This window comes from Ambystoma mexicanum, chromosome 7q (assembly GCF_040938575.1).
Source record: "Ambystoma mexicanum isolate Mex_15411 chromosome 7q, UKY_AmexF1_1, whole genome shotgun sequence".
Taxonomy (NCBI): domain Eukaryota; kingdom Metazoa; phylum Chordata; class Amphibia; order Caudata; family Ambystomatidae; genus Ambystoma; species Ambystoma mexicanum.
Genome location: NC_090941.1, coordinates 1,060,374,720 through 1,060,396,903, shown reverse-complemented (window position 1 = coordinate 1,060,396,903; position 22,184 = coordinate 1,060,374,720). Strand labels below are relative to the sequence as shown.

Here is a 22,184-nt window from a genome sequence, read left to right as displayed (position 1 = left end):
TTTTCCGTCGATGAGTCTGTGACTTGCCGAAACCACACATCCAGGAGCTCCTGAATAGGCCTCATCTGGAGCCTGCAGAATGGAACGAGGTGGATGCAGGAAGACATCATGCCAAACAGCAACTTGACGGCCCGTACCATCGCGGGTTGAGACGAGGATAGGCACTTTACGTTTCCCAGGATGGCCATCACCCTCTCCTTCGAGGGGGTAGCCAGGCATGAAACCGTATTGAGACGAGCGCCCATGAACAGAGCGTTCTGCGATGGCTCCATGCAGGACATCGGATAGTTGATGGAGAATCCAAGCTCCGTGATTAGATGGTCCGTGCAGTGTACTGGATTGCCAGTGTGAGCGACCGGGAGTGGATGAGCCAGCCGTCCAGATAAGGATAGACGTGGGTGCCCTTGAGGCGTAGATGCCCTGCCACTGGAAACAAGCACTTTGTGTACACCCTCTGCGCTGACTTGAGGCCGAAGGGCAAGGTCTTTGAACAGATAATGTCCCTGGATCACAAACCGGAGGAACTTTCAATGTTTTGGATGAATGGGGACATGAAAGTAGGCGTCTTCCAGGTCCAAGGTCGCCAGGAAGTCTCCCTCCTCCAGCTGGTCGAGCATTTGCTGCAACGTGGCCATCCTGAACTCCTGGGACTTCAAATACTTGTTGAGACACCTTAAGACTAGGATTGGCCGCCACCCCCGATGACTTTTTCTGTCTCAGAAAGTATCTGGAGTACATGCCAGAGCCCTGGAGGCAGTGGGGGGGCAGTTTCTATCGCCCCCTTTCTCAACATGTCCTGAACTTCCTGCAGCAGTTGGGACAGGTGTTCTTAACGTGCCACAGAAGGAATGCGAGGGCACCTGTGTTGGAATTCCAAGTTGTGCCCCTGACGAAGAACGTCCAGCACCCATTTGTCTGTGGTGATGGTCTTCCACTTGTCGACAAAATTCACTAGCCGGCCTCTCACTGGGGTGAGAAAGAAGGTTCCCGGATCCACAGCCGGTTCAGGCCTGCTTGGGCATCTGCGTCCTAGCCTGTGGCGATGATGGTGCTGGCCTCTACTGCCGTAGGCCTCTGAGCGGCCTCTGTAGGCTTCCAGGGCCGTGGAATGGGAGGGTTGACGATAGGGGGCGTTAAACCCCTTGGAGGACCTGCCGGACTTCCCCTTTGAGGATGGAATGAACGACAACCTCCTCTGCTCTGCTGATACGTGCTGTCTCCGTATCCCTCTGAATCATCTGGAGAGACTCTACTATAGTCTTGCCAAATAGATTTCTGCCATCAAAGGGCATGTCCACCACCTTGGACTGGATGTCTGCCCTGAATTGAGTGGCTTTCAGCCAGCCTCGTCAACGGAGGTACAGCCAGTTGCCCATCTGGAAGAAACCAGTATCCGCAATGACCAGCGCCCCCGTGATGGCGTGATCTGAAGCCACCTCACCTTCCTTGAACAGAGCCATAGTCAATCTTCTTGTTCTCCGGCGGGAAGTCCAAAATGGGCCCAAGCTTACACCACAGCTCCCTGTCATAGCGGGATAAGATGGCCAGGGCCTTAGCGGGTTAGGCGCTGGAGAGCGCAGTGAAAATGATGTGCTTTCCCACTGCATCAAGCTTCTTCCCCTCCTGGTCTGTAGACACTATGGCCGAAGAAGATAGGTTCGAAGAGCGCTTCCTGGTGGTGGCAGACACCACGGAGTCCGAAGAAAGCTGTGATCTCAAGCACCTGTGGGCCGAGTCTGAAACCCTGTTCTTCTTCTCCAGCCTATCTCTCTTGGGAGAAGCGGTACTTGACTTCCCCATCAAGGCCAAACCCTCCTCCCAGACATGATCCAGCAGAGGAATTAACATGACGGTCTTCCGCCTGGATTCCCGGCGCTGAAAAAGAAACCCCTCCTTCCTCATTTCCTCCGGTACCAAATTGAAGAGGGCAGTGGCCCTCGAGATCATGGCGTGAAAGGAACCAACCTCATCCACAGGCAAAGCGCTGGAGGGCTCGTCGGCACCCAGCGGATCCCCGTCTGCAGGAGGAAGATGGTCAGACTCATTGGTGTGAGCCACACAAGTATCCGTATCTGTGTGTGGGGGCTCCTCCATCACAGGGGTCAAAGGCCAATGCGGCAGTGGTGGCGGCGGCTGACTTCTCTGGCCCTACAGGTACCTTGGCTTACGCTTAGGCCTGGAAGTGTTTCTGGCCGGCGGCCTAGAGGGACTCAGGCCGGGACAGGCACAGGAGTAGTAGGCAGACTTTGTTGTATCTCATCGGGCAAGTTGTCGTCGGAGCTCGTATAGATGTGCACAGGCTCCTTCAGAGAATCCCTTGTCCTCATCAGGGATTCTCTCCCCTGCATTAGGGGGGGGGGGGGAGTTCCGAGGGCGGTAGCCGGGCCTTGGCCATACCCGACTCCTGCTGGAGTGAGGTGATAATTGGTACCACCACCTTCACAGGGGTGTCAGCTGATGTAGTCGAGCTGCCGCAGAAGCCCTATGCCTTGGAGGCAAGGCCACTCGTGGTGTTGTCGTTTTGATCACAGAGACCACTGTCGTGGCCAGGCCCCCTTTCGACCATGATGCTCGGCGACGGAGCCATCGGCAAAGTGGATGCCAGCGCTTTCATCGACGGGGTCGTGGTCGTCGACGGTGTGGACATCCTGGAAGATGAAGCAGTTGTTGACAAAGTTGTGGTCTTGGTCACTGATGGTGCCACCGACGGGGGGCCACCCGAGGACTTCTCCTTTGTAGTCTTGTCCGAAGACGGCAATGAAAGCTTTGATGGTGTCCAGGACTTCCTTTTGGAAGGAGCACCCCTAACTGGCAGGCTCAACATGGATGTAGACAGTGATGGGGAACGTGTCCTTCCCAAACTGAGTCCCACAGCCGCAGTGACCCCAGCGGGATCCATAGCATGGTGCTTAGCCTTCTTTTGGACCCCCAGGGAAGGGGCGTCCTCAAAGGACCTCATCCTCTTCTCAGAGGGAGCACGCTCATGGGACCAGCCAGTCCTGAATGAGGCAGGACTGCACCCGGAGGCCGCATTAGAGGCCTTTCCCAACTTGAGCCATGCCGCTAACCTGCTGCAACTGTCCTTTTTTATCGTACTCCACCGCAAATCTCGCATCCTTCCTCATTGTGGTCTGGATGCAGGCAACATAAGCACTTGAGGTGCCGATCCTCAACAGATCTCAACAGAGACATTTCATAGACCACATTTCGCACATATGTTGGAGACTCCTCTTCTCTTCAGACACCGTGGAAGGCACGAAGTAAGCCGAAGCATGGGCCTTTGACTTGAAAAAAGAACTGGGTGATGAAGTAGATCTTCGCTGCAGGAAGGTGATCAACGATCGAAAGAGGAACCACCGCAGAAAAACTAACATATGTATCGGAAAAAACTCAAAAAATTACAAAAACTAAGAGCACGATGAGAGGACTCCCAACACTGAAATGTGTGGTAAATATTTGAAGATGGCCACCAGGGGTGGAGTTTAGGTAGATGACTGTCATTGGATGTGGGCATTATGACCCACAGGACTGTGATTGGTTTAGAAGAGAAGAACAAGTTACTTCTTACCTTGTAACGTTCTTTCGACGGGATGTTCCTCCGACGTATTCCTCATCTTAAATATATCCTTCCAGCTCTGCTGGCCTCGGAAAAATTTTTCTCTAGAGGGCGCTGCGCGTCGACGTCCCTCGAGTCGATGTCCTTCGACAGCCGCTGTATCGACGCTCGACGTCATCCTGCCTATAAAGGCCGCGCGCAGCATCCGTTGCTCAGTTCCGTTTTGTAGCCCACAGTATTACTGTCTGGACTAGACTAATCACCCTGAAGGAGCGTAAGCTGCAACAACAAGGGAAGTAGAACTGCGGGGATGGATGGGAGGGTCGATGAGGAATACGTCGGAGGAACATCCCGTCGAAAGAACGTTACAAGGTAAGAAGTAACTTGTTCTTCGAAGGGATTGTGTCCTCCGACGTATTCCTCATCTTAGATAGGCTCCCATAGCAGTATTCTATATTCGGAGGAGGGAGTACTGACTTCACGCTGTCTTCTATTGATGAATAGAATGCAGTACAGCCCTTCCAAACCTAGTCTCTTGACTAGAGGAGGAATCCAGATTGTAAAAACGTGTAAAGGTATGGACAGACGACTATGTAGCGGCCGCACATATGTCTTTAACCGGCACGCCTCTTTTGAGGGCCGATGAAGCTGCAATACCTCTGGTCGAATGAGCCCTAAGGTTTTGAGGGGGCTCTTTCCCTGCCAGTTTATAACATTCCAGAATGGCTAGAATGATCCATCTGGAAATGGTCTGCTTAGTTATTGGTAACCCCAGCTTGTGACCTGCGTAACCTACAAACAGCTGGTCTGCCTGTCTTATTCTGGCTAGTCTACTAATGTAAAAACTTAAAACCCTCCTAGGGTCTAGTCTGTGTAACCTCTCTTCCTCTTTCCCCGGGTGAGGAGGAGGATAGAAAGATGGTAGGGTAATCTTCGGAGAGATATGGAATTCAGAAACTACCTTTGGGAGGAAATTAGGCTTCACTTGCAGGACAACTTTGTCTTTGTGAAAGATTGTATGAGGGGGTTTACAAGAAAGAGCTTGTAATTCGCTCACCCTTCTAGCAGATGTGAGTGCTATTAATAAAACAGTTTTAAGGGTAAGGAATCTTAACGAACAAGAATGGAGAGGTTCGAAAGGTGTACCCATCAGGAAAGTTAGTACTAAGTTTAAATCCCATAGGGGAACTTGGAATGGTCTTGGGGGATAAACATTGGTTAACCCCTTTAGAAACTGTATTACCAAGGGTAATTTGAAATAGGATGGTTCTTCCGCAGTACGCTTAAAGATAGATAGCGCTGCGAGATAGCCCTTAATGGTGCCAACTTGAAGGCCTGAATTTGCCAAATATAGTAGGAAGGACAAAACCATTGGTGTACCACATGAAAATGGGTCGATATTCTGTTCTCTACACCAGCTGCAAAATCTGTTCCAACGGCAGCGGTATAAAGACTTTGTTGCTGGCCTCCTTGCCGAAAGCAACACCTCCATAACATCATCAGGGAGGTCCCAATCCTTGTACCTCAGCCGTTCAGAAGCCAAGCGTGAAGGTTGAGGGTTTTGATGTCTGGATGGAGAACCTGACCTCCCTTCTGTGAGAGTAGGTTCTCTCTGAGAGGAAGTCGAATTGGAGGGCAGATGGACAAGTCTAGAAGGTCCGGGTACCACGTTCTCCTGGCCCAATCCGGGGCAAATAGGATCATGGTTCGCCGGAATCTTCTCAACCTCCTGATCATTTGAGGAATGACAGGGACCGGTGGGAACACGTACAGAAGCGGAAACTCCCAGTCCACTATGAACGCGTCTCCCAGAGCTCCTCTCGGAGGAAATTCCCTTGAGCAGAACAGGTCGCATTTCCTGTTTAGGCTGGTGGCGAACAGATCTACCTGAGGGGTTCCCCAAAGGGCGAAGATTTCTTGAAGGACTTCCTGAGCTAGCTCCCACTCGTGGGAGACTGTGTTCTGCCTGCTCAGAGCGTCAGCTGTCAAGTTCTTCTCTCCGGCTAGGTGAACTGCCGAAAGAGAGATTCCTTCTTGTATTGCCCAAAACCAGAGCTGCATCGCCTCTCTGCACAGGGGTAGTGATCCTACGCCTCCTCTTTTGTTGAGGTAATGCATGGCCACCGTGTTGTCCGTCATTATCAGGACGTTCTTCCCTTGTACAGCTGGCAGGAAAGCCTTCAACGCAAGTCTGATGGCTCTCAGCTCTAACAGGTTGATGTGTAGTCTGGACTCCGATGGAGACCAACGACCGCTGATGGTCAAGTCGTTGGCGTGGGCTCCCCACCCCGTGAGTGAGGCATCCGTGACTACTGTTATCTCCGGCCAGGGTTGCCGAAACTGTTCTCCTTTCAGAATGTTCTCCTGACAGGCCCACCACTGAAGGTCTCGAGCTACCCTGCCGGGAACCTGAAGAAGATCTGTCATTCTCCCTGAGAATTGTGACCACTGAGTCCTCAGTGCCCACTGGAGGGATCTCATTCTCAGGCGAGCCTCTGGCACAAGGAAAATGCAGGATGGCATGAGGCCTAGCAACCTCAAAAAGTCGAAGGCTGGGAGACGTTGGGCATGTTGGAACTTGGTAACCATCTGTAGAATATCTTGAGCCCTCACCTCTGGTGGCGAGGCTTTTCCCAGGGAAGTATCCAGGATCGCTCCTATGAACTGGAGTCTCTGCGATGGTATCATTTGAGACTTCTTTAAATTGAGGGAGAAGCCCAGTTTGTGAAGGGAGTAGCACACGTGATTTAGCTGGATCTGAGCTTACTCCGGAGAAACAGCCCTGATCAGCCAATCGTCCAGGTAGGGGTAGACGTGAATCCCTTCCCTCCTTAGACTTGCAGCCACTACCGACATTAACTTGGTGAAGACCCTCGGGGCGGAGGTCAGCCCAAATGGCAGTACTCGAAATTGATAGTGAGAGTTGCCAATTGCGAACCTCAGGTATTTCCTGTGTTTGAGATGGATAGGCACATGGAAATAAGCGTCCTGAAGGTCCAGAGATACCAACCAGTCCTGAAACTGCAGGGCCTGGAGGATCTGAGAAAGAGTGACCATCTTGAATTTGTCTTTCCTGAGGAATTTGTTCAATTCTCGCAAGTCCAAGATGGGTCTCAGTCCTCCGTCTTTCTTCGGAATGAGAAAGTAAGGGGAGTACCAGCCCTTGTTCCTCTCCGCTACAGGTACCGGTTCTATGGCACCTTTCTCTAGCAGGTCCAAAATTTCCTGCAAGAGGAGCGGATCTGGAGCTTTCTGAGAGCTGATCCCCGGTGGATGACTCTGAGGTATACGTAGGAAAGGCAGGCAGTAACCTTGGGCGACTGTTTCCAATGCCCAAGCATCTGACGTGATAGCCTGCCATACCGTCAGATGTTGAGTCAACCTGCCCCCTACAGGTGTCCTGTGAGGGGAGTCCTCAGAGTGGTTTTGGGGCGGCTGATGCAGATGCCGATGGTAAAGAGGCACCTGCTGTTGCTGCGGCTTTAGAATATCTACCCCGTCCACCTAGGGTAGTTCTTCTTTGACCCCTTTGAGCCGGTCGTCCTCTACCTCTTCCGAATGTGGAGTAGAAGCGAAAGGACTTGCCCCTCGCAGAGGTTCCTGTGGGACGAAAAGGAGTCTGACGGATTGCAGCTCCTAGGGATTTTGCTGCTGCTTTTGAAGTTTGCAGTTTCTCTAAACTGTCATCCGCCTTTTTCCCGAACAAAGAAGAGCCATCGAATGGCATGTTCAAGAGCCTGGCTTGCACATCTGGGGCAAAACCCGACTTTCTCAACCAAGCGAACCTCCTGGTTGATGTACTTGCCGCCATTGCTCTGCTGATACTGTCAGCCGAATCAATGCCCGTCTGGAGGGATTCGCACATAGCGTCTTTACCGTCCTGTATAATATTCAGGAACGCATCCCTCTCTTCTCCCTCCGGGATGCAGTCAGCCGCTGTAGAAGCACACTCCCAAAGTGTATGGCTGAACCTAGCAAGGGTGCACGTAGCATTAACCGACTTTAATGCCATGCTACATGCTGAAAAGACTTTCTTTGCCATAGCATCATATTTTTTATCGTCCCTGTCCTGTGGGACTGTAGGATAAGCCGTCTTGACATCGGTAAAGGATGCTGCTTGTACCACCAGACTTTCTGGGGATGGATGTTTAGACAAAAACTCTGGGTCTGTGGAAGATACCCTGTACTTTGCAGACAGTTTTTATTTACTGCTGGTATTACCTCTGGGGTTTCCCAGTTTGTCATGATCTTTCTCTGAAGAGCTTTATGAAAGGGCACCACCGGATCCTCTTGTGGGCATTTGTCAAGAATATCCGTGAGGTCATCTTGTTGGAAAGATTGTGAAGGTGCCAACCACCCCATGAACTCTGTAATCCTAGCCATTAAGGCTCTGTAGGGGGTTTCAGCATGCTCCCCCAGTTCTGGCTTAGCAAAATCCACCTCAGGGGAAGTGTCTAACCCACTTGCCTCATGTAAAGAATCATGAAGATCATTTAATCTACGCTCTTCAGAGGAAATTCCTCTCTAACTGGGGTTACAGGTCCCTGTAACTCAAATGTGTCTTGTTCAGACAAATCACCCTCTTCTAAAATTGAGGATATAGTTCTCAATTGTTCTGAACTCATAAAGGGAGTAAATCCCATTTCCAAGGCAGAGGGTGCCGAACTTGTCATTATTGGCCTCGAAAACGTCGATGTCGTCGACGCCGAAGGCTTCGAGCGTGGCGTCGAAAACAGAGGTGGAGGCCTCGAGGACCTCGACAGAATTGGAATTCTACTCGACAATATCGACGCCATCGACGTCGAGGGCCTGGGGATCGTCACTGGATGTGTGGTCACCGTGACTTTTCTCGGCGTCGACGCCGGTGTCGAGGCCGGCGTCGAGTCGACAGACCCGTGTGTCGAAGGTCCCTTCGACAACGGCGTCGAAGACATCGACCTCGACGTCGACAGAACCTTCGTCGACGGCGTCGACGGAACCTTCGAGGAAGGTTTGGAGGTCATAGTCCTACTCGAGGGTTCGAGACGCGCTCGAGAGGTTCCTTTCGCCGGGTACTGCGACTCGCGGCGTTTTTGACCTTCGGGTCTTTCGACCAGAGCATCGCTCTCGGCAGTCTTCGAGGGGGTCGAGGCCGCTTTCTCGAAGACGCTCATCATATTTTTTCTGAATTCCTCCCATTCAGCCCGGGAACTATGTTTCGTGGGGCAAGGGATTCTTTTTGGCGAAACAGAGGAAGAGGAAGACGGAGAAGGGGATCTTCGACGTCTCCTCTTCGAGTGCTTCGATCTCGAGGAGTGATGAGACCCACTCCGAGACCTGGAGCGCGAATGGTGACGAGGAGACGAATGTCTAGACTTCGTCAACGAAGAAGAAGCTTTAAAAGTCTTACCTTTCTCCAGCTTCCCCCTACGCTCCTTCAGGGCCTTAGCTGTCATGGACATACAGTCCTTGCACTCCGAACAATGGTGTTCGGCTCCTAAGCACCACAGACAATTTCTGTGAGGATCGGTCAACGACATCTTTTTCCCACAATCTCGACATTTTTTGAAGCCGGATCGAGGAGTTGTCGGTTCCGACGAGGAAGCCATCGAGTACGGATCGAATAACTCGAGGTAAATAGGATTATTCTGACTAAGAACTGAGCAACGGAATTCCGAGGCACCGAGTAGCGCGGAAAAACGGAACTGAGCAACGGATGCTGCGCGCGGCCTTTTTAGGCAGGATGACGTGAAGCGTCGATACGGCGGCTGTCGAAGGACATCGACTCGAGGGACGTCGACGCGCAGCGCCCTCTAGAGAAAAAATTTTCTGAGGCCAGCAGAGCTGGAAGGATATATTTAAGATGAGGAATAAGTCGGAGGACACAATCCCTTCAAATGCAGTTTTCAGGCTAAAGTGAAACTTCTTTTCTTTTTACCAAGGATTCCCAGCCTGACGATGGGGAATATTCACGAGGATGTGAATCCATGCCAGACCCCATGCTGGAGAATATTTATTGCTGCAGGGCCTAGCTGGTCTCAGGAGCTTTGAGTGAAATGTAGAATAACGGTTTGTGTTCTCGACTATAGATAAGTACCATAATCGTGAAGGACATATTTTAGTGTGAACAAAGCCTCGGATGGAGACATTGGCAAAAGCACCAAACCTCCATCTAGGGATTGTTGCGACAACTGGGTCTCTAATAGAAGGGCTTGGTATTACAAATAAATGTAAGAAATTTGTTTCCAAGGAGTGTGGCCTCAGTTACGTTTTTTATAAAGCCATCACGTTCCCAAGAGATAGCCAGAAGAACGTGTGCCAGGTATAGCAACATGTTTCAAAATAAGAGTTACAAAAAGTGTTGCACAGTAAACTACTCCAAGGCCTGCAAGCTGTCTGGATTGCGAAATTGTCTCAGCTCATGGGAGAGGATATCACTGTCTAATTTGCTGACTGTTCACCCTCACTACATGATTGGGTCTTTTTGGTGGGATTGGACATCAGAAGTTAGATGATTTTGTTTTGACCAATGAAGGTATGCCATTTTAGTAAATGTTGCATGTATAACTTTAGCCAATCAGGATGGAGTATTTTTTGCTGAGTGAACAATTAGGTCATTCGTCTGGATCTTTTCTTAGGATGGTCACAGGTAATATAATAACAATAGAGCAAAGTAGCATAGGTTGTATTTATATTTTTATATAAGCGATAGCCAATAGGGAACGTGGGATTACCATGAACTTGATACTTGTAATGTATTCAATTTTTTTTAGTTTTTGTCTTTAAATACTGTAACTCAATGAGAGCATTTTCAGTTTTTAATTCTAAGGAGCTGAATGACCCTCCCAGCTGTAATTTGCATGTATTAAAGACGTTTTGTTTTGCCCTCAGCTCCAGCAAGTTGCTGTGCTCCGGAGACTCTGCGGGTGACCACAGTCCACTCAAAGTAAGATCTGACAAGTGAGCACCACAATTGGTCAGAGATGCGTCCATGACCACCGTCACCTGGGGCCAAGGTTGCTGAAACAACGCACCTTTCAGAAAATTATCTCGCCCGGCCCAACACGCTAGGTCCTGAGCCACCCGACTCGAAACCTCCAGGAGGTCTGACATGTGGCCCTGGAACTGTGACCATTGGTAATAAAGAAGCCACTGGACAGAGCTCATGCGCAGCCTTGCCTCTGGCACCACTAGATTGCAGGAGGCCATGAAGCCCGAGGCTCGGACTCGTGTCTGTGATTGGAGGACATTGGCCATCCGGAAAATGTATGCCACTCGATCGTTGGGTGGGAACACCATGCCCAGGCGAGTGTCCAAGACTGCCCCGATAAACCGGAGATACTGGGACTTCAGAACCTGGGACTTTTTGAAATTCAGGAAAAATCTCAAAACTGTACAAGAGTGCATGTATGGAGTACATGTTCTGAGACTAGATCCGGCGAGCAAGCTTAGATGAGCCAGTCGTCCTGGGTGCTGACGAAAGACCCACGCGCGCAGCCGTTTGATCTTCGGGATCCGCGCAGCGCGACTTCGACCAAGGTATCTTGTCTTTGTGGATGAAGGTGAACAATTTTGGTACCCGCCCCCTACGGGCCTTTGGGCGCATCGACTGACACAACCCGCAGTCCTGGGTGACTGCAGGTGTCCTGGTCTTCACTTAGACAGTACAAGCAAATACGGTGCGAATCGGAGACAAACATCTGTCTACTGCAGTCCGTGCGTGGCTTGAAACCCCAGGCCTTTGCTGGAGGCGGCATGGCAAATCATTTTTAGAAAGGCTTGACGAGCATGTTCCCAATAAAAGAACAGTGTGTGCAAAAAAGGTGATGGGGTGCGCCTGAGCTACTTATTGCTGGCCCCGATGTCATTTCTGGCACGGGGCATGTACCGGCATCTGACGGACGCAACGTGGAGCCACGCGGCGCCTCCTGGCGGCAGAAACAGCTGAACTCGGATATGGATTTATAGAAGAGGAATTTGTGGCAAGAAGGAATCCATTACAATTACTTGATGCTTTGTAGAAATTCTCCAGTATCCTTCCTGTCAATCAGGAGGAAGAGGGGATTTAAAATTGGACTATGACTAATACTAAGAAAGATGTCATTAAAAGAGAGTTTACTAACAAGCAACAGCCCAAGAGTTTTTGATTTTCCAAGATAGACAAATGCCTAGCCAGGGCGGGTTTAAGTTTGAAATCGAGCCTACTGTGGGGTTTAACCAAGCCACATAATTGGTTTTTATGTTGGGTTTAAACATAGCTAAGCAGACAACATCTACAGGTGAATGGAAGTCTGTGCACCACAGCGTGGATAAGCATGTGTCTGGCTACATGTAGGTGTATTTGGTGTTAATCATGTTGTGTTGAGTATCTGCTACTCCGATATATCCTCACCTTTACATTGGGACAATATCAACAAAAAAAGAATGGGAGGTACTAGGGAGATCCTTGCCAGATATCCGTTATTTTCATAACTCAATGTAATAACTATCTAGACAGTTCCCAAACCCCCATTGTAAGTCAATTTTGACAAGTTATAACTCATGTTGGGATACTTATCACAGGCATCCTGCGTTTTCAGACAGTAATAATTTATTTTAAAATGTGTTTATTAAGTACGGGCAGCATAGATATCATTTACAATAGTAGCAACATAATGCAACATTATATCATGTCATCAACAAGGATAATGCATCCCATTATAAGAACACTATATTTCATAAAAGTAACTTACAACAAAAAAACAGAGCTTGGTGTAATAGTGCAGTGTGGGTTGGCACGAGAGTGATTCGCACTTTTGATTTCAAATGAGTGCATGCGCAGGGAGATCACTTTAAGTGCACACTATGAGTAGGTCAAGGCTAATAAATAATCATTTCAGGCAGCATTAAAACCATGCAGAGGCACAATGTGTTAGTCTTTGAATATATAAGAAAAAGAGACAGCATTGTTTACCTGTTGAGTTCACTGTTAACGCCTCTGTGCTTATCCGCTCATGTTTTGGCTCATTCTGTTGCTTGTCAAGGATTATGACATCTGGGTGCAAAATCTGTATCGAAAACACAAGATGACTCTCAGCACCTTTGACCTCTGTATGTTATAACGTGGCATTCATGCACCATGGTCAAACGGTAAACACGCATTTCACTGCGGTATTTTTCATCGCGTGTTTTTTTATCGCCGTTTTTATTTTGAAAAAAAACTCATCGGTTTTTTTTTGGGGGGGGGGGGGTTAAAAAAGTAAATATATGGTTGTGGGTGTAAGGGTATAAAAAAAAAAAAGGGGGGGTTTGGGGCGTTAATGCGGCATTGAAAAAACCCGCGATGAAAAATACTGCAGTGAAATAACGTAGAACCGGTCAAACATATGAAACATGCACATAGAAAATGCACCTGTGGATAAAAGATGTATAACAATATTACTTGAAACTAGTTAATCTACCAAAATCTGATTTATGTCTCGTGTACACTATACAAATGATCACTCACACAAACTTTCTCTGACAATGTTCTCATATGACCACCGGACAATTGTGTTTCAAGGAGAAATTATTAACATTCCTACCGAGTGTGTCTTATTTCTATGCCAGTAAAATACTCCCTCATGACCCCAATCTAACATTCTAAATCATGTAACATTGGTGTAAGTGGTGTAAATCAATGTGCTTTTTCCACATTATTGCACACTCATACCACACTTGTGCTATCTTGAGTGCAGCGTGCCTAGTGTTTTATTATTATTCTTCTCCATGCATCATTGGATGATGCATTGGAAGGTTACTGCTGACTCTAGAATGTAAGGGGAGCAAGGATTCCTCGATGGTTGGTGGAGTCAGTTGGAGGGCTAGAGATTTGCTAGAAGCTATGCATGGTCATGTTTGGATAACAGGCTTCACCTATCAATTGAATTCCTCAGAGCATTCACAACCGTGCAGCAGCCCACTCCCATCAAGGCACATTTGGGAAGAGGAATCTACTTCCAGAATTGGTCAGCCTAGAAGGTAGTTATTCGTTACACATTTAATACGGAACTACACGTCAGTGAATACACTTGGTTTCTCACCCTAATCGCCACTGCAACCATTGCCGTGCTTGTTCAAGGCATCTTTTAACATTGCTAGGGACTTGCAGCTCTTACCTAGAGCGCCACTTGAGTGAGCAATCGCTGCTCTAACCGAAGATTCATACAAGTCACAACATCAACCCTGATGTCTAGCAAATGCAGGATCGTGCTGACGTCAGATGTGTTCATACTCACTTTGGATGAGCAGCATTGAGACATTAGTGGCCACTGTTGGAACAAAGTTTTATTTCACTTACCTTCCCATCTGTTGATTGTGAGGCAACCTTACTACAGGTGCAGAATTAGTCTGTCTATATTATGAGGTCAGCATCATCTTCTGACAAAAAACATTTTACACATTCATCTCTGAGCGGGCGGGTTGTTTATTGTAAAGCTGCATGATTAGCAGCCCTATTATACAGTATTCACCATTTAAGCTACCATGAAATCTCTAGCTGTGCCTCTCCCCAAAGAGTTTTCTACCAACCCCAGGAGAACCCATGCAAATGCTTCCATTGTGAAATGTCAGGTAGACTCCCCTATTGTCATTCAGCCGGGGCTTGGCCAAATGGGCTCTAATTGCAAAACAAGCGGACATTTGCGGGTGTCTGTTGGAGGAAGAAGAGAGGGGCGTGTGTCCAGAAGGAAGAGAGATCCAACAACAAGCATTTGATGAGCATATAAGGCACAAGGACATACCATAGACAACCACATGTAAAAATGTCCAGGTCACATTGTGCACAAAGATGGGGTCCTTGAGCTCAAGATAGTTCACAGTTGTACTCCATACTCCATTCTTACCAAACAATAGTGGGGAAAACTCCAAAAGATTGGGTTGAAGAAACACTTGAGAATATCAGATGTTAGAAACCCTCAGAGATTTGAAATTCTGCGAATAACATTGCTGGGATTCTTTCAAGCTTTTGTAGCATTCAAGGAAAGGATTGCAACTATGAAGAACTATACGTGGCTGAGAAGAGCTTCGACAATATAGGATGGAGAGACAAAGCAGCAATATTCATTAAGCTAAGTCCAACAAGCTATGAACATAGCCCTGAGCCAAGAGCCAGAGCAATAGAGGTTCCTAGGAGTGTTTTGCAATGCGATTGGTAGAGTGAAGAGATACACACATAAGAATGAGGAGGCTCAAAGTTAGATACATTCCACTGGCCGTGAGAAAAGATGTGAGAAGGGAACTACAGAGACTCGTAACGGAGAACCTCATCAAACTCATGAAGTCACCCAAATTGTATAAGGCAGATTGTTGGTGCTTAAAAGAAAAATGAGAACATTAGAGTTTGTGTGGATCTTAGGGACTTCAATAAAAACTTGAAGAAAAACATTCAACATTCCAGTGATCATGGAAATGTTGAAATGTATGTTCATGGGACAGATCTGTATATGACTTTAGATGTATCCTTAACCTATCACCAAAAGCCTCAACAGAAGATTGTAAACACTTGACATCATTTATCATTCCATTTGAATGTTACTGCTAGTGCAGGAGGGCATTTGGATTGGCTTCCGTGGTTGCAGTCTTCCAAAGGGTAATAAGCCACCTCTGCAAGGGTATTGCAGGTACCCTGGTGTACCATAGAAATATCATGGTACATGGGAATGGTAGGGAGGAACAAAATGACAGATTAAATGCTCTGTTTTTTTTTTAAACAATACATTTTGAGTTTTAAAATGAAAATACACAACAAAACACAGTACAACCCGAATTGTGAGGCAGACACCAGTGTCCCATTGCCATCCCAGTTGCTCAAGTGCCCAGCCTTCCCTCCATTACTTGCCACATTTATCTCCCTCCCCTTAGAATCCCTATTCCCCTTCTCCAGGGCCCTCGCTTATTCGGATGATCCTGTTTGATCTTTCAATCCATATCCAGCCACTTACACCATATTTTGTGATGTTTCAAGGGGCAGCCTCTAGCCCTATATACAGTCTTCTGTTCAGTTCACAAAAGCCGTCCATTCCCTCCCTCTACACTGTTATACTTGGTGGTGCTGGACCTACTCAACTCGCCACCAAGTCTCTTTTCCCCACCATTAGTGCTATCGCGAGTAATCTCTTTTAACTTGTGTTGATCTCTGTGGTGTCCCAGATGTGTAGCAGTCCCAATTTTGGGCATTTAAATATTTGAGTTTCTATTACCCTGGACATGGTGGTTAGTATTGTCCCCTAAAAAGATTGTATTTTATAGGAAGGCACCCACTGCTGTCCTGCATCTCAGACAGTATGGGTCCGTTGATCTCCCCATATGGTTTTATCCTTCTCTGGTGTACAAGACCCTGTGTAGGATTTTGTATTGGATGAGGCGCAGAATGCTAGATATGCTTGCTTCCCTTGGTGACCATTGGGCTTCCAGCCATTCCTCCTCTTCCAGCGCACCCAACTACCTTTCCCATTTGTCCTTAAGTTTAACTAATGAGAGGGAGGTAGAATTATTTATCACCTGGTATAGTAATGTTATAGCTTTCTCTTTAAGTTCCTGTTCCAGTCGGTTAGACTCTAGTGGGGAATATTCCGTTATGTCCCAGTCTTCTCTTTCTTCGAATGCTATTGCAAGTTTTAGGCGTAAATATATATATTGATCTCTGTCAGTCATATCATAGGTTTCAGCTTGGTGTGTGTCTAAAGAATGCCATTTGTTTGTGGTCGATGACATGTCAGAGTTTCCCGAACTCCTGTGTGCCAATACAGTTAGTTGCCCATTTTCTTAATTTAAGGCAGATCAGAGTTTTCCCATATGGGTGATTCCAGTGTTAATTTCCCACCCCATTCCATTTTTCGTATCACCTCCCTTCTTATCTCGATAGTGCGTTGCCCTGGCTTTGGCAACATTTTTCTCTGCGTGCTCCTGCACAACAATTGTAGGGGGGTGATCCTTCATTCATTCCTGTTCAAATCTGATGTGTGCTGATCCCCTATCACCAAACCGCCACTCATTTGTAACCAATAGTTGTGCTGCCCAAGACTTCCTAATATCAGGGAGTCCGAGTCCCCCATCCTACACCGATCTCGTCAGCATTTTAATAGCTATTTGCAGAGTGCCTTTTCCCCACATATGATTTCTATCTTTATGTTCTCTATGTTTTGAAACATTTATCTGGGAATTTTCACCAGTGTTCTTTCTAGAGGACGTAGAGCAGCTCAGCAGGGCCATCATTTCGAATACATTTGCTCTGCCCAGCATTGAAATTGGAAGGCTCGCACAGTGTTTAACATTGTCCTGAAGACGCATTAGCAAAGGTTCCAGATTGGTTTGGAGGAAACCGGCCCCATCTTTTCCTATTTGCATGCCCAGATATTTGATGGTGTCCCTTGCTATCATGAGCAGACAATTCCCCGGTATTACCTCTGCATCCCCGGTTACCGGTAGTAGCACTGATTTGTCCCAGTTGATTTTCAGCCCGCTGTGTTCCCCAAACACTGCAATCAACTCCATCACCCTTAGCACAGTTCCTAGGATCAACGGGGTAGATCAAGACTTCATCAACATACAGTGATATACGGTCCTCCCCTCCCTTTGACAATATAAACCCTTTTAAACATGGGTCCGTTCGCACCAGCTCTCTGGCAGGGGTTCTATAGCCAGCAGGAACAAAAGGTGAGAAGGAGCAGCCTTGTCTCTTGCCCTTTTGTAGCAAGAATATTCTTGACATGTGGCCATTCACCTTCACACTTGTCAATGGATTGGCGTAGAATAATCTTATCCACGCCATATATTTCAGATCAAACCCTAATTTTTCCATGACTGCCCACAGAAACTCCCACTTAACTGAGTCGATCGAGTTGAGGGCTATGAGTGTGTGCGGTACCACCAATTGCGAGTTAATTCCTAATGCATTGTGCACCCTTCAGAGATTCATTCTGGTGGCACTTCTGGACACGAATCCACACTGATCAGAGTGAATCAGTCGGCCCACCATGTCAACATTCTATTCGCCAGCACCTTTGCCAAGATTTCTGTTTCCCCGTTCATTAGGGAGATGGATCGGCAGGCCGTACATTGGTTGGAGGGCTTCCCTTTCTTGTGCGCGACCACTATTGTGGCTATCCGCAGCTCAAGCTCCCTTTCGCATGCATTCTTTGAACATTGCACCCATCGCCCCTATCACTTTTGTCCCCTGCCTTTTTCCAGAACTCGAGTGGGATCTTGTTAGGTCCTTGGGTTTTCCCTGATTGCAGTTGGCTTATTGCCACCTGTAGCTCTTCTGACGTGGGGTCTGCCTCCAATATCTGATAGCTCCTGGTACAAATCCTGATAATATTGGGCAAAGGTTTCAGCAATGTGTTCGCTTTTGATAAGAATTTCACAGTTAATCTGCAGTATTTTGCGCACCCATCTGGCGCCTTCCTCTCTTTTCTCCAAACAGGCAAACCTCTTCCAACACTTATCCCACATCTCGTATTGTCTTGCTTTCTTGTCACAAAATGCCATTTTTGCATCCTCTCTGGCTACCCGTCCATAACGATCTGTGGACTTTACAAAATTCCTTTCTACAGCTTTCAGATTTTTGTTCGATATATTTCTTCTCTGACTCCCTCAGATCAGCTTCCAACTTTTCAAGTTGGGAACGTCTTTCCTTCCTGTGTTTTTCTATCGTAGACATTGCTACTCACCTGATTACTGCCTTGTATGCCTCTCATATTGTAGTTCGACTTTCCACAGGTCCCTCATTTATTCGCAAGTATTCCTCTGGTCCCTGGTTTAGCTTTTCCAGAATTGTAGGGTTGCCGAGCTAGAATATATGGTTCCATGTGATAAAGTCCCTGCAAATATGTTGCCATGCAAGAAAGGCGCCATTTTCTTGCAGCAACATTATCATATGGAGCCTGCGGGGGACACACCCCATCCCCTTTTTTATTTAAAGGGAGCGGGGGACACTCCTGTATCCCACGCTCCCATTTACCCCATATATTGTCCCCATATATAATGTTGCCTATGCCGTTTCACGGCGACTATATGTATGGCGACATTATATATGGGGACAATATTACCTGATATTGAATATATTTAATCTCCAGCCCCCATGCTGTCTATTCTTTCCCGTTATTCTTATACATAGGGGGGCATGATCAGAAATGCCTCTTGCTAGGTATCTAGCCAACTCGACTCTCCCAAGATCACCCCTCGGAGGAAAAAGTAAATCGATCCTCGAGAAGTATTTGTGTGCATTTCAGCAAAAAGAGAAACCCTGTTCCAAAGGGTGCAAGTCTCTCCAGACATACCTCAGTCCTCTTGTTTGTTTGTTTATTTATTTGTAATGCGCCCCAGACCCAGGGGTATCAGGGCACAGGGTACAGTAGGATACAAGTATTCTTTCAGCTTAAAGGTTACATATGATACATAAGTATGCAACATATCCTGAATGGGTAACAATTGTTTAGGCTCAGTAGGTCAGCTATATACATAAGGAGAACACATCATGAGAATTACATCATTTACATAATTTACAATGTGAATATACAAATTAGATAAAAGTTTGCAGTAATTAAATGCCCCTAGGTCTGTAGAGAGATGTTATAGTCCTTCCATAGATAGATAGATGGGCTTTACGTTAGTCGGTAAGTGGTCGTTGTCTCTTATCCATTTAGAGACGTTGTATCTGAATTTGGGAAATGTTGGATCTGCCCTCAGGTGAGGAGGGAGGGAATTCCATAACTGCGCTGCTTTAACCAGGAACTTACTCCCTCCAGCTTTAGTAAGTTTGAATCTGAGTACGATTAGGCAATCTAGGTTGGCAGACCTGGTGGGTCCCTGGTTAGTTTTCTATTGATTCTTTCCATAAGGTACCGTGGGGCTGCATTATTGAGGCATTTATGAGTCAGCGACAAAGTTTTCAGCGGATTTTATCGCTGACGACAGCCATTTATTTTTTCTCTTTGCTTCTCAGATATGATCCCTTTTGGCGATACCCTGTGCCGATCTCAAGGCGTTATTTTGGAGAATGTAGATCTTGTTAATCGAGTGCTTACTGGCACCCAGGTAAAGGGAGTTGCAGTAGTCCAACTTGGACTAGATTAAGGCACAGGCCTGTGTGGTACAGCTAAGTGTGGATAGAAAGGGTTTGCCTGGCCTAATAAGTGCACAAGTATATGCAGAGGCTGAAGCCATGGCCTTGACCTGTTTGGCAAAGGTAAGGGTCGATTCAAGGTAGAATCCTAGAGTTTTAACCTAAGTTTGTTGAGGTTGAATATGGTCCCAAGAATAAGAAGCTCAGTTTTGTCATCATTCAAGCACAGACCATGGGCTGCCATCCATGCTTGAATGTTGAGGTACATTTTATTTACTCAGGCCACATCCATAATCCCCAGTAAGCAGTATCAGGATCTGGTTGTAGTCAGCATTATTGGTGTAGGTGACACCCAGACGGTCCAGATTATCGAATGGGGGCTTAGTAAATATATTATACAGTGTGGGTGGGACGCAGGTGCCCTGCGGCACACCACATGTAATAGGAATAGAATCTGCCGCTGCAAATGGTGTGAAGACTCTCATAGTCCTGTTGCTCAAGAAGGACTGATCCAGACTATGGCATCTTGTGCAAAGTGGGCGGCTGAGTCGAGGTGGTTGCACAATATTTTATGGTCTACCAGATCAAAGGCTGCAGAGAGGTCAAGTCGGAGTAGCAAGGCAGTGCTCCCCTTGTCCTTGAGCTCGTCGATCTGGGTTTTAAGATCGTTTAGCGCTGTTTCAGTTCCGTGTTTGGGTCTAAAACCAGATTGGCGGAGTCCCAGGAGCTGATTAAACTCTAGGTAATCCTGAATCTGGAGATAGGCCACCCGGTCTAATATTTTAAGTGATAATGGTACAGTCGTGATGGGCCTATAATTTGTAGGGATGGATGGATCTAGCAATTGTTTTTTAAGGAGAAGAAGGACCCAAGACTCCTTTAGATTACTAGGGATGATACCCGATGCAAAATAGGCATTGATAAGCTTGGTTATGAATGACGAGAGGTCTCATGCGGCATCTTTTTTAATCTGGGCTGGGCACTTGTCTCCCTGACAGTTAGACGGTTTTAATGAGAGGATGATTTTTTCGGTATCCAGTCATAGTATCGAATGCTAAAGCATCGAAGGCCTTACCATCTAAAAATAAACATTGAAAAAAAAGCATCTAATGGAGTTTTTTAAGGTAAAGGGTTTATTTGAATTGTATTGGGTTTTTAAAGGTTAAAAAAGGAGCTTGGGGGAACCCCATCATTAAAAAATAAAGGCAAAAAAATGCATTAGATGCTTTTTTTTCGACACTTTTTTTTAGATGGTAAGGCATTCAATGCTATGACTATAAACAATTTTTTCAACCTCGAGAATGGAGACTCTTGAGAAAGTGAAACGTTGTGCGGGTTTAATGGGGTCAGAATGGGAGGTAGCAGGTCTGTCTGAGTCAGGTAGGAGTGCTTTTTATTCAGCAATCTTGAATGTTAGAACACCAAAGTTTGTCCTTCCGGCAATTGTCTGATGGTGGAATGGGGGCTACCAGTTCTTTTAAGATTACAAAGAGTTCCTTTGTACTTGAATTGGCTTGGCGAATCCTGTTATACGTGTCTTGTTTGGTGTGTATTATTTCCTTCTTATGTATTGCCGATATATTAGACAAGTCAGTTTTATTTTTATTGTTGGGTTGATGTCTCCAGGTAGCTTCATAATTTCTTTTTCCTGCTCTCAATGTTTGGAGGTGCGGGTTAAACCAAGAGTTCAGGAGTGCTCTGGGTTTGCTCCTCCTAATTTTTAATGGGGCAATCTTATCTAAAGCTTTTGTCATGATATTGTTATATTCGTTGACTATTGTGTCAGGGTCACTAATGTCAGGTAATGAGTTGAGGGTGGGTGCTATAAGTGGTATAAGTTTGTCAGCAGTAATGTTTTTTTTGTTTCTAGTAAGGGTAGGTGGAGCGACTAGAGTGGTATTGGGAATGGGTTTTTTATCTGCGAGAGTGAAGGAAAGGAGGTAGTGGTCTGTCCAAAGTCGGGGGGTTATAGAGGTGATAGAGGCTTCACTATTCAGATCGACCACCCAATCTAATGTTCTACCTTTATTATGTGTAAGCGAGATCACTCTTTGGGTAAAGTAGCGGCAGAGTAACAGTCACAGGCAGTGGCTGCAGACTACTCCTTTTCCAGTCTTTCCACTGTGTCTACTGCTTTTTGCACCTGGCGAACATTGAAAAGCTCCCTGACACCGCGGAGAGGCCGCAGAGTAGCGGCAGAGTAGCAGTCACAGGCAGTCAATGGCGGCAATGGACGCTGTGGACGCCACTCTGTCTCCCCGGCAAACCTTGGCTACAGGTGAAAAAGACTTCATCAAAAGAACTCACGTCCCAGGACACGAGCAGAAGTGGGGAAATCCCAACCACAAAACACGGACAAATGCTTGAGGCATTTAAAGCAGACTAAATTGACCACTACAGCCTCACCACAGATGCCTTCCCAAAGCCAAGAACTCATTACATCGACACTGGGGTCAAATGGAGGCTCCTGCCCAAAAACAACGTGGACAAAGACGGAGGCCTCTGCAAAAACACCACTTCTAGCACCTGGATCCCCAACCACAGATTATGGTCTAAACCTGGAGG

General features: G+C 47.0%; 1 protein-coding gene across 5 annotated transcripts in view; it reads right to left on the bottom strand.

Annotated features, from left to right (window-relative positions):
- The window catches only part of LOC138528612 (uncharacterized), a 1,266,637-nt gene that overhangs the window by 675,620 nt on the left and 568,833 nt on the right, over positions 1–22,184 (bottom strand). For all 5 annotated transcript variants that reach the window (XM_069640406.1, XM_069640404.1, XM_069640408.1 and 2 more), the window contains one exon: positions 12,489–12,582. In XM_069640406.1, the coding sequence (XP_069496507.1) occupies positions 12,489–12,582 (94 nt within the window). The remainder of the gene's footprint in view (positions 1–12,488; positions 12,583–22,184) is intronic.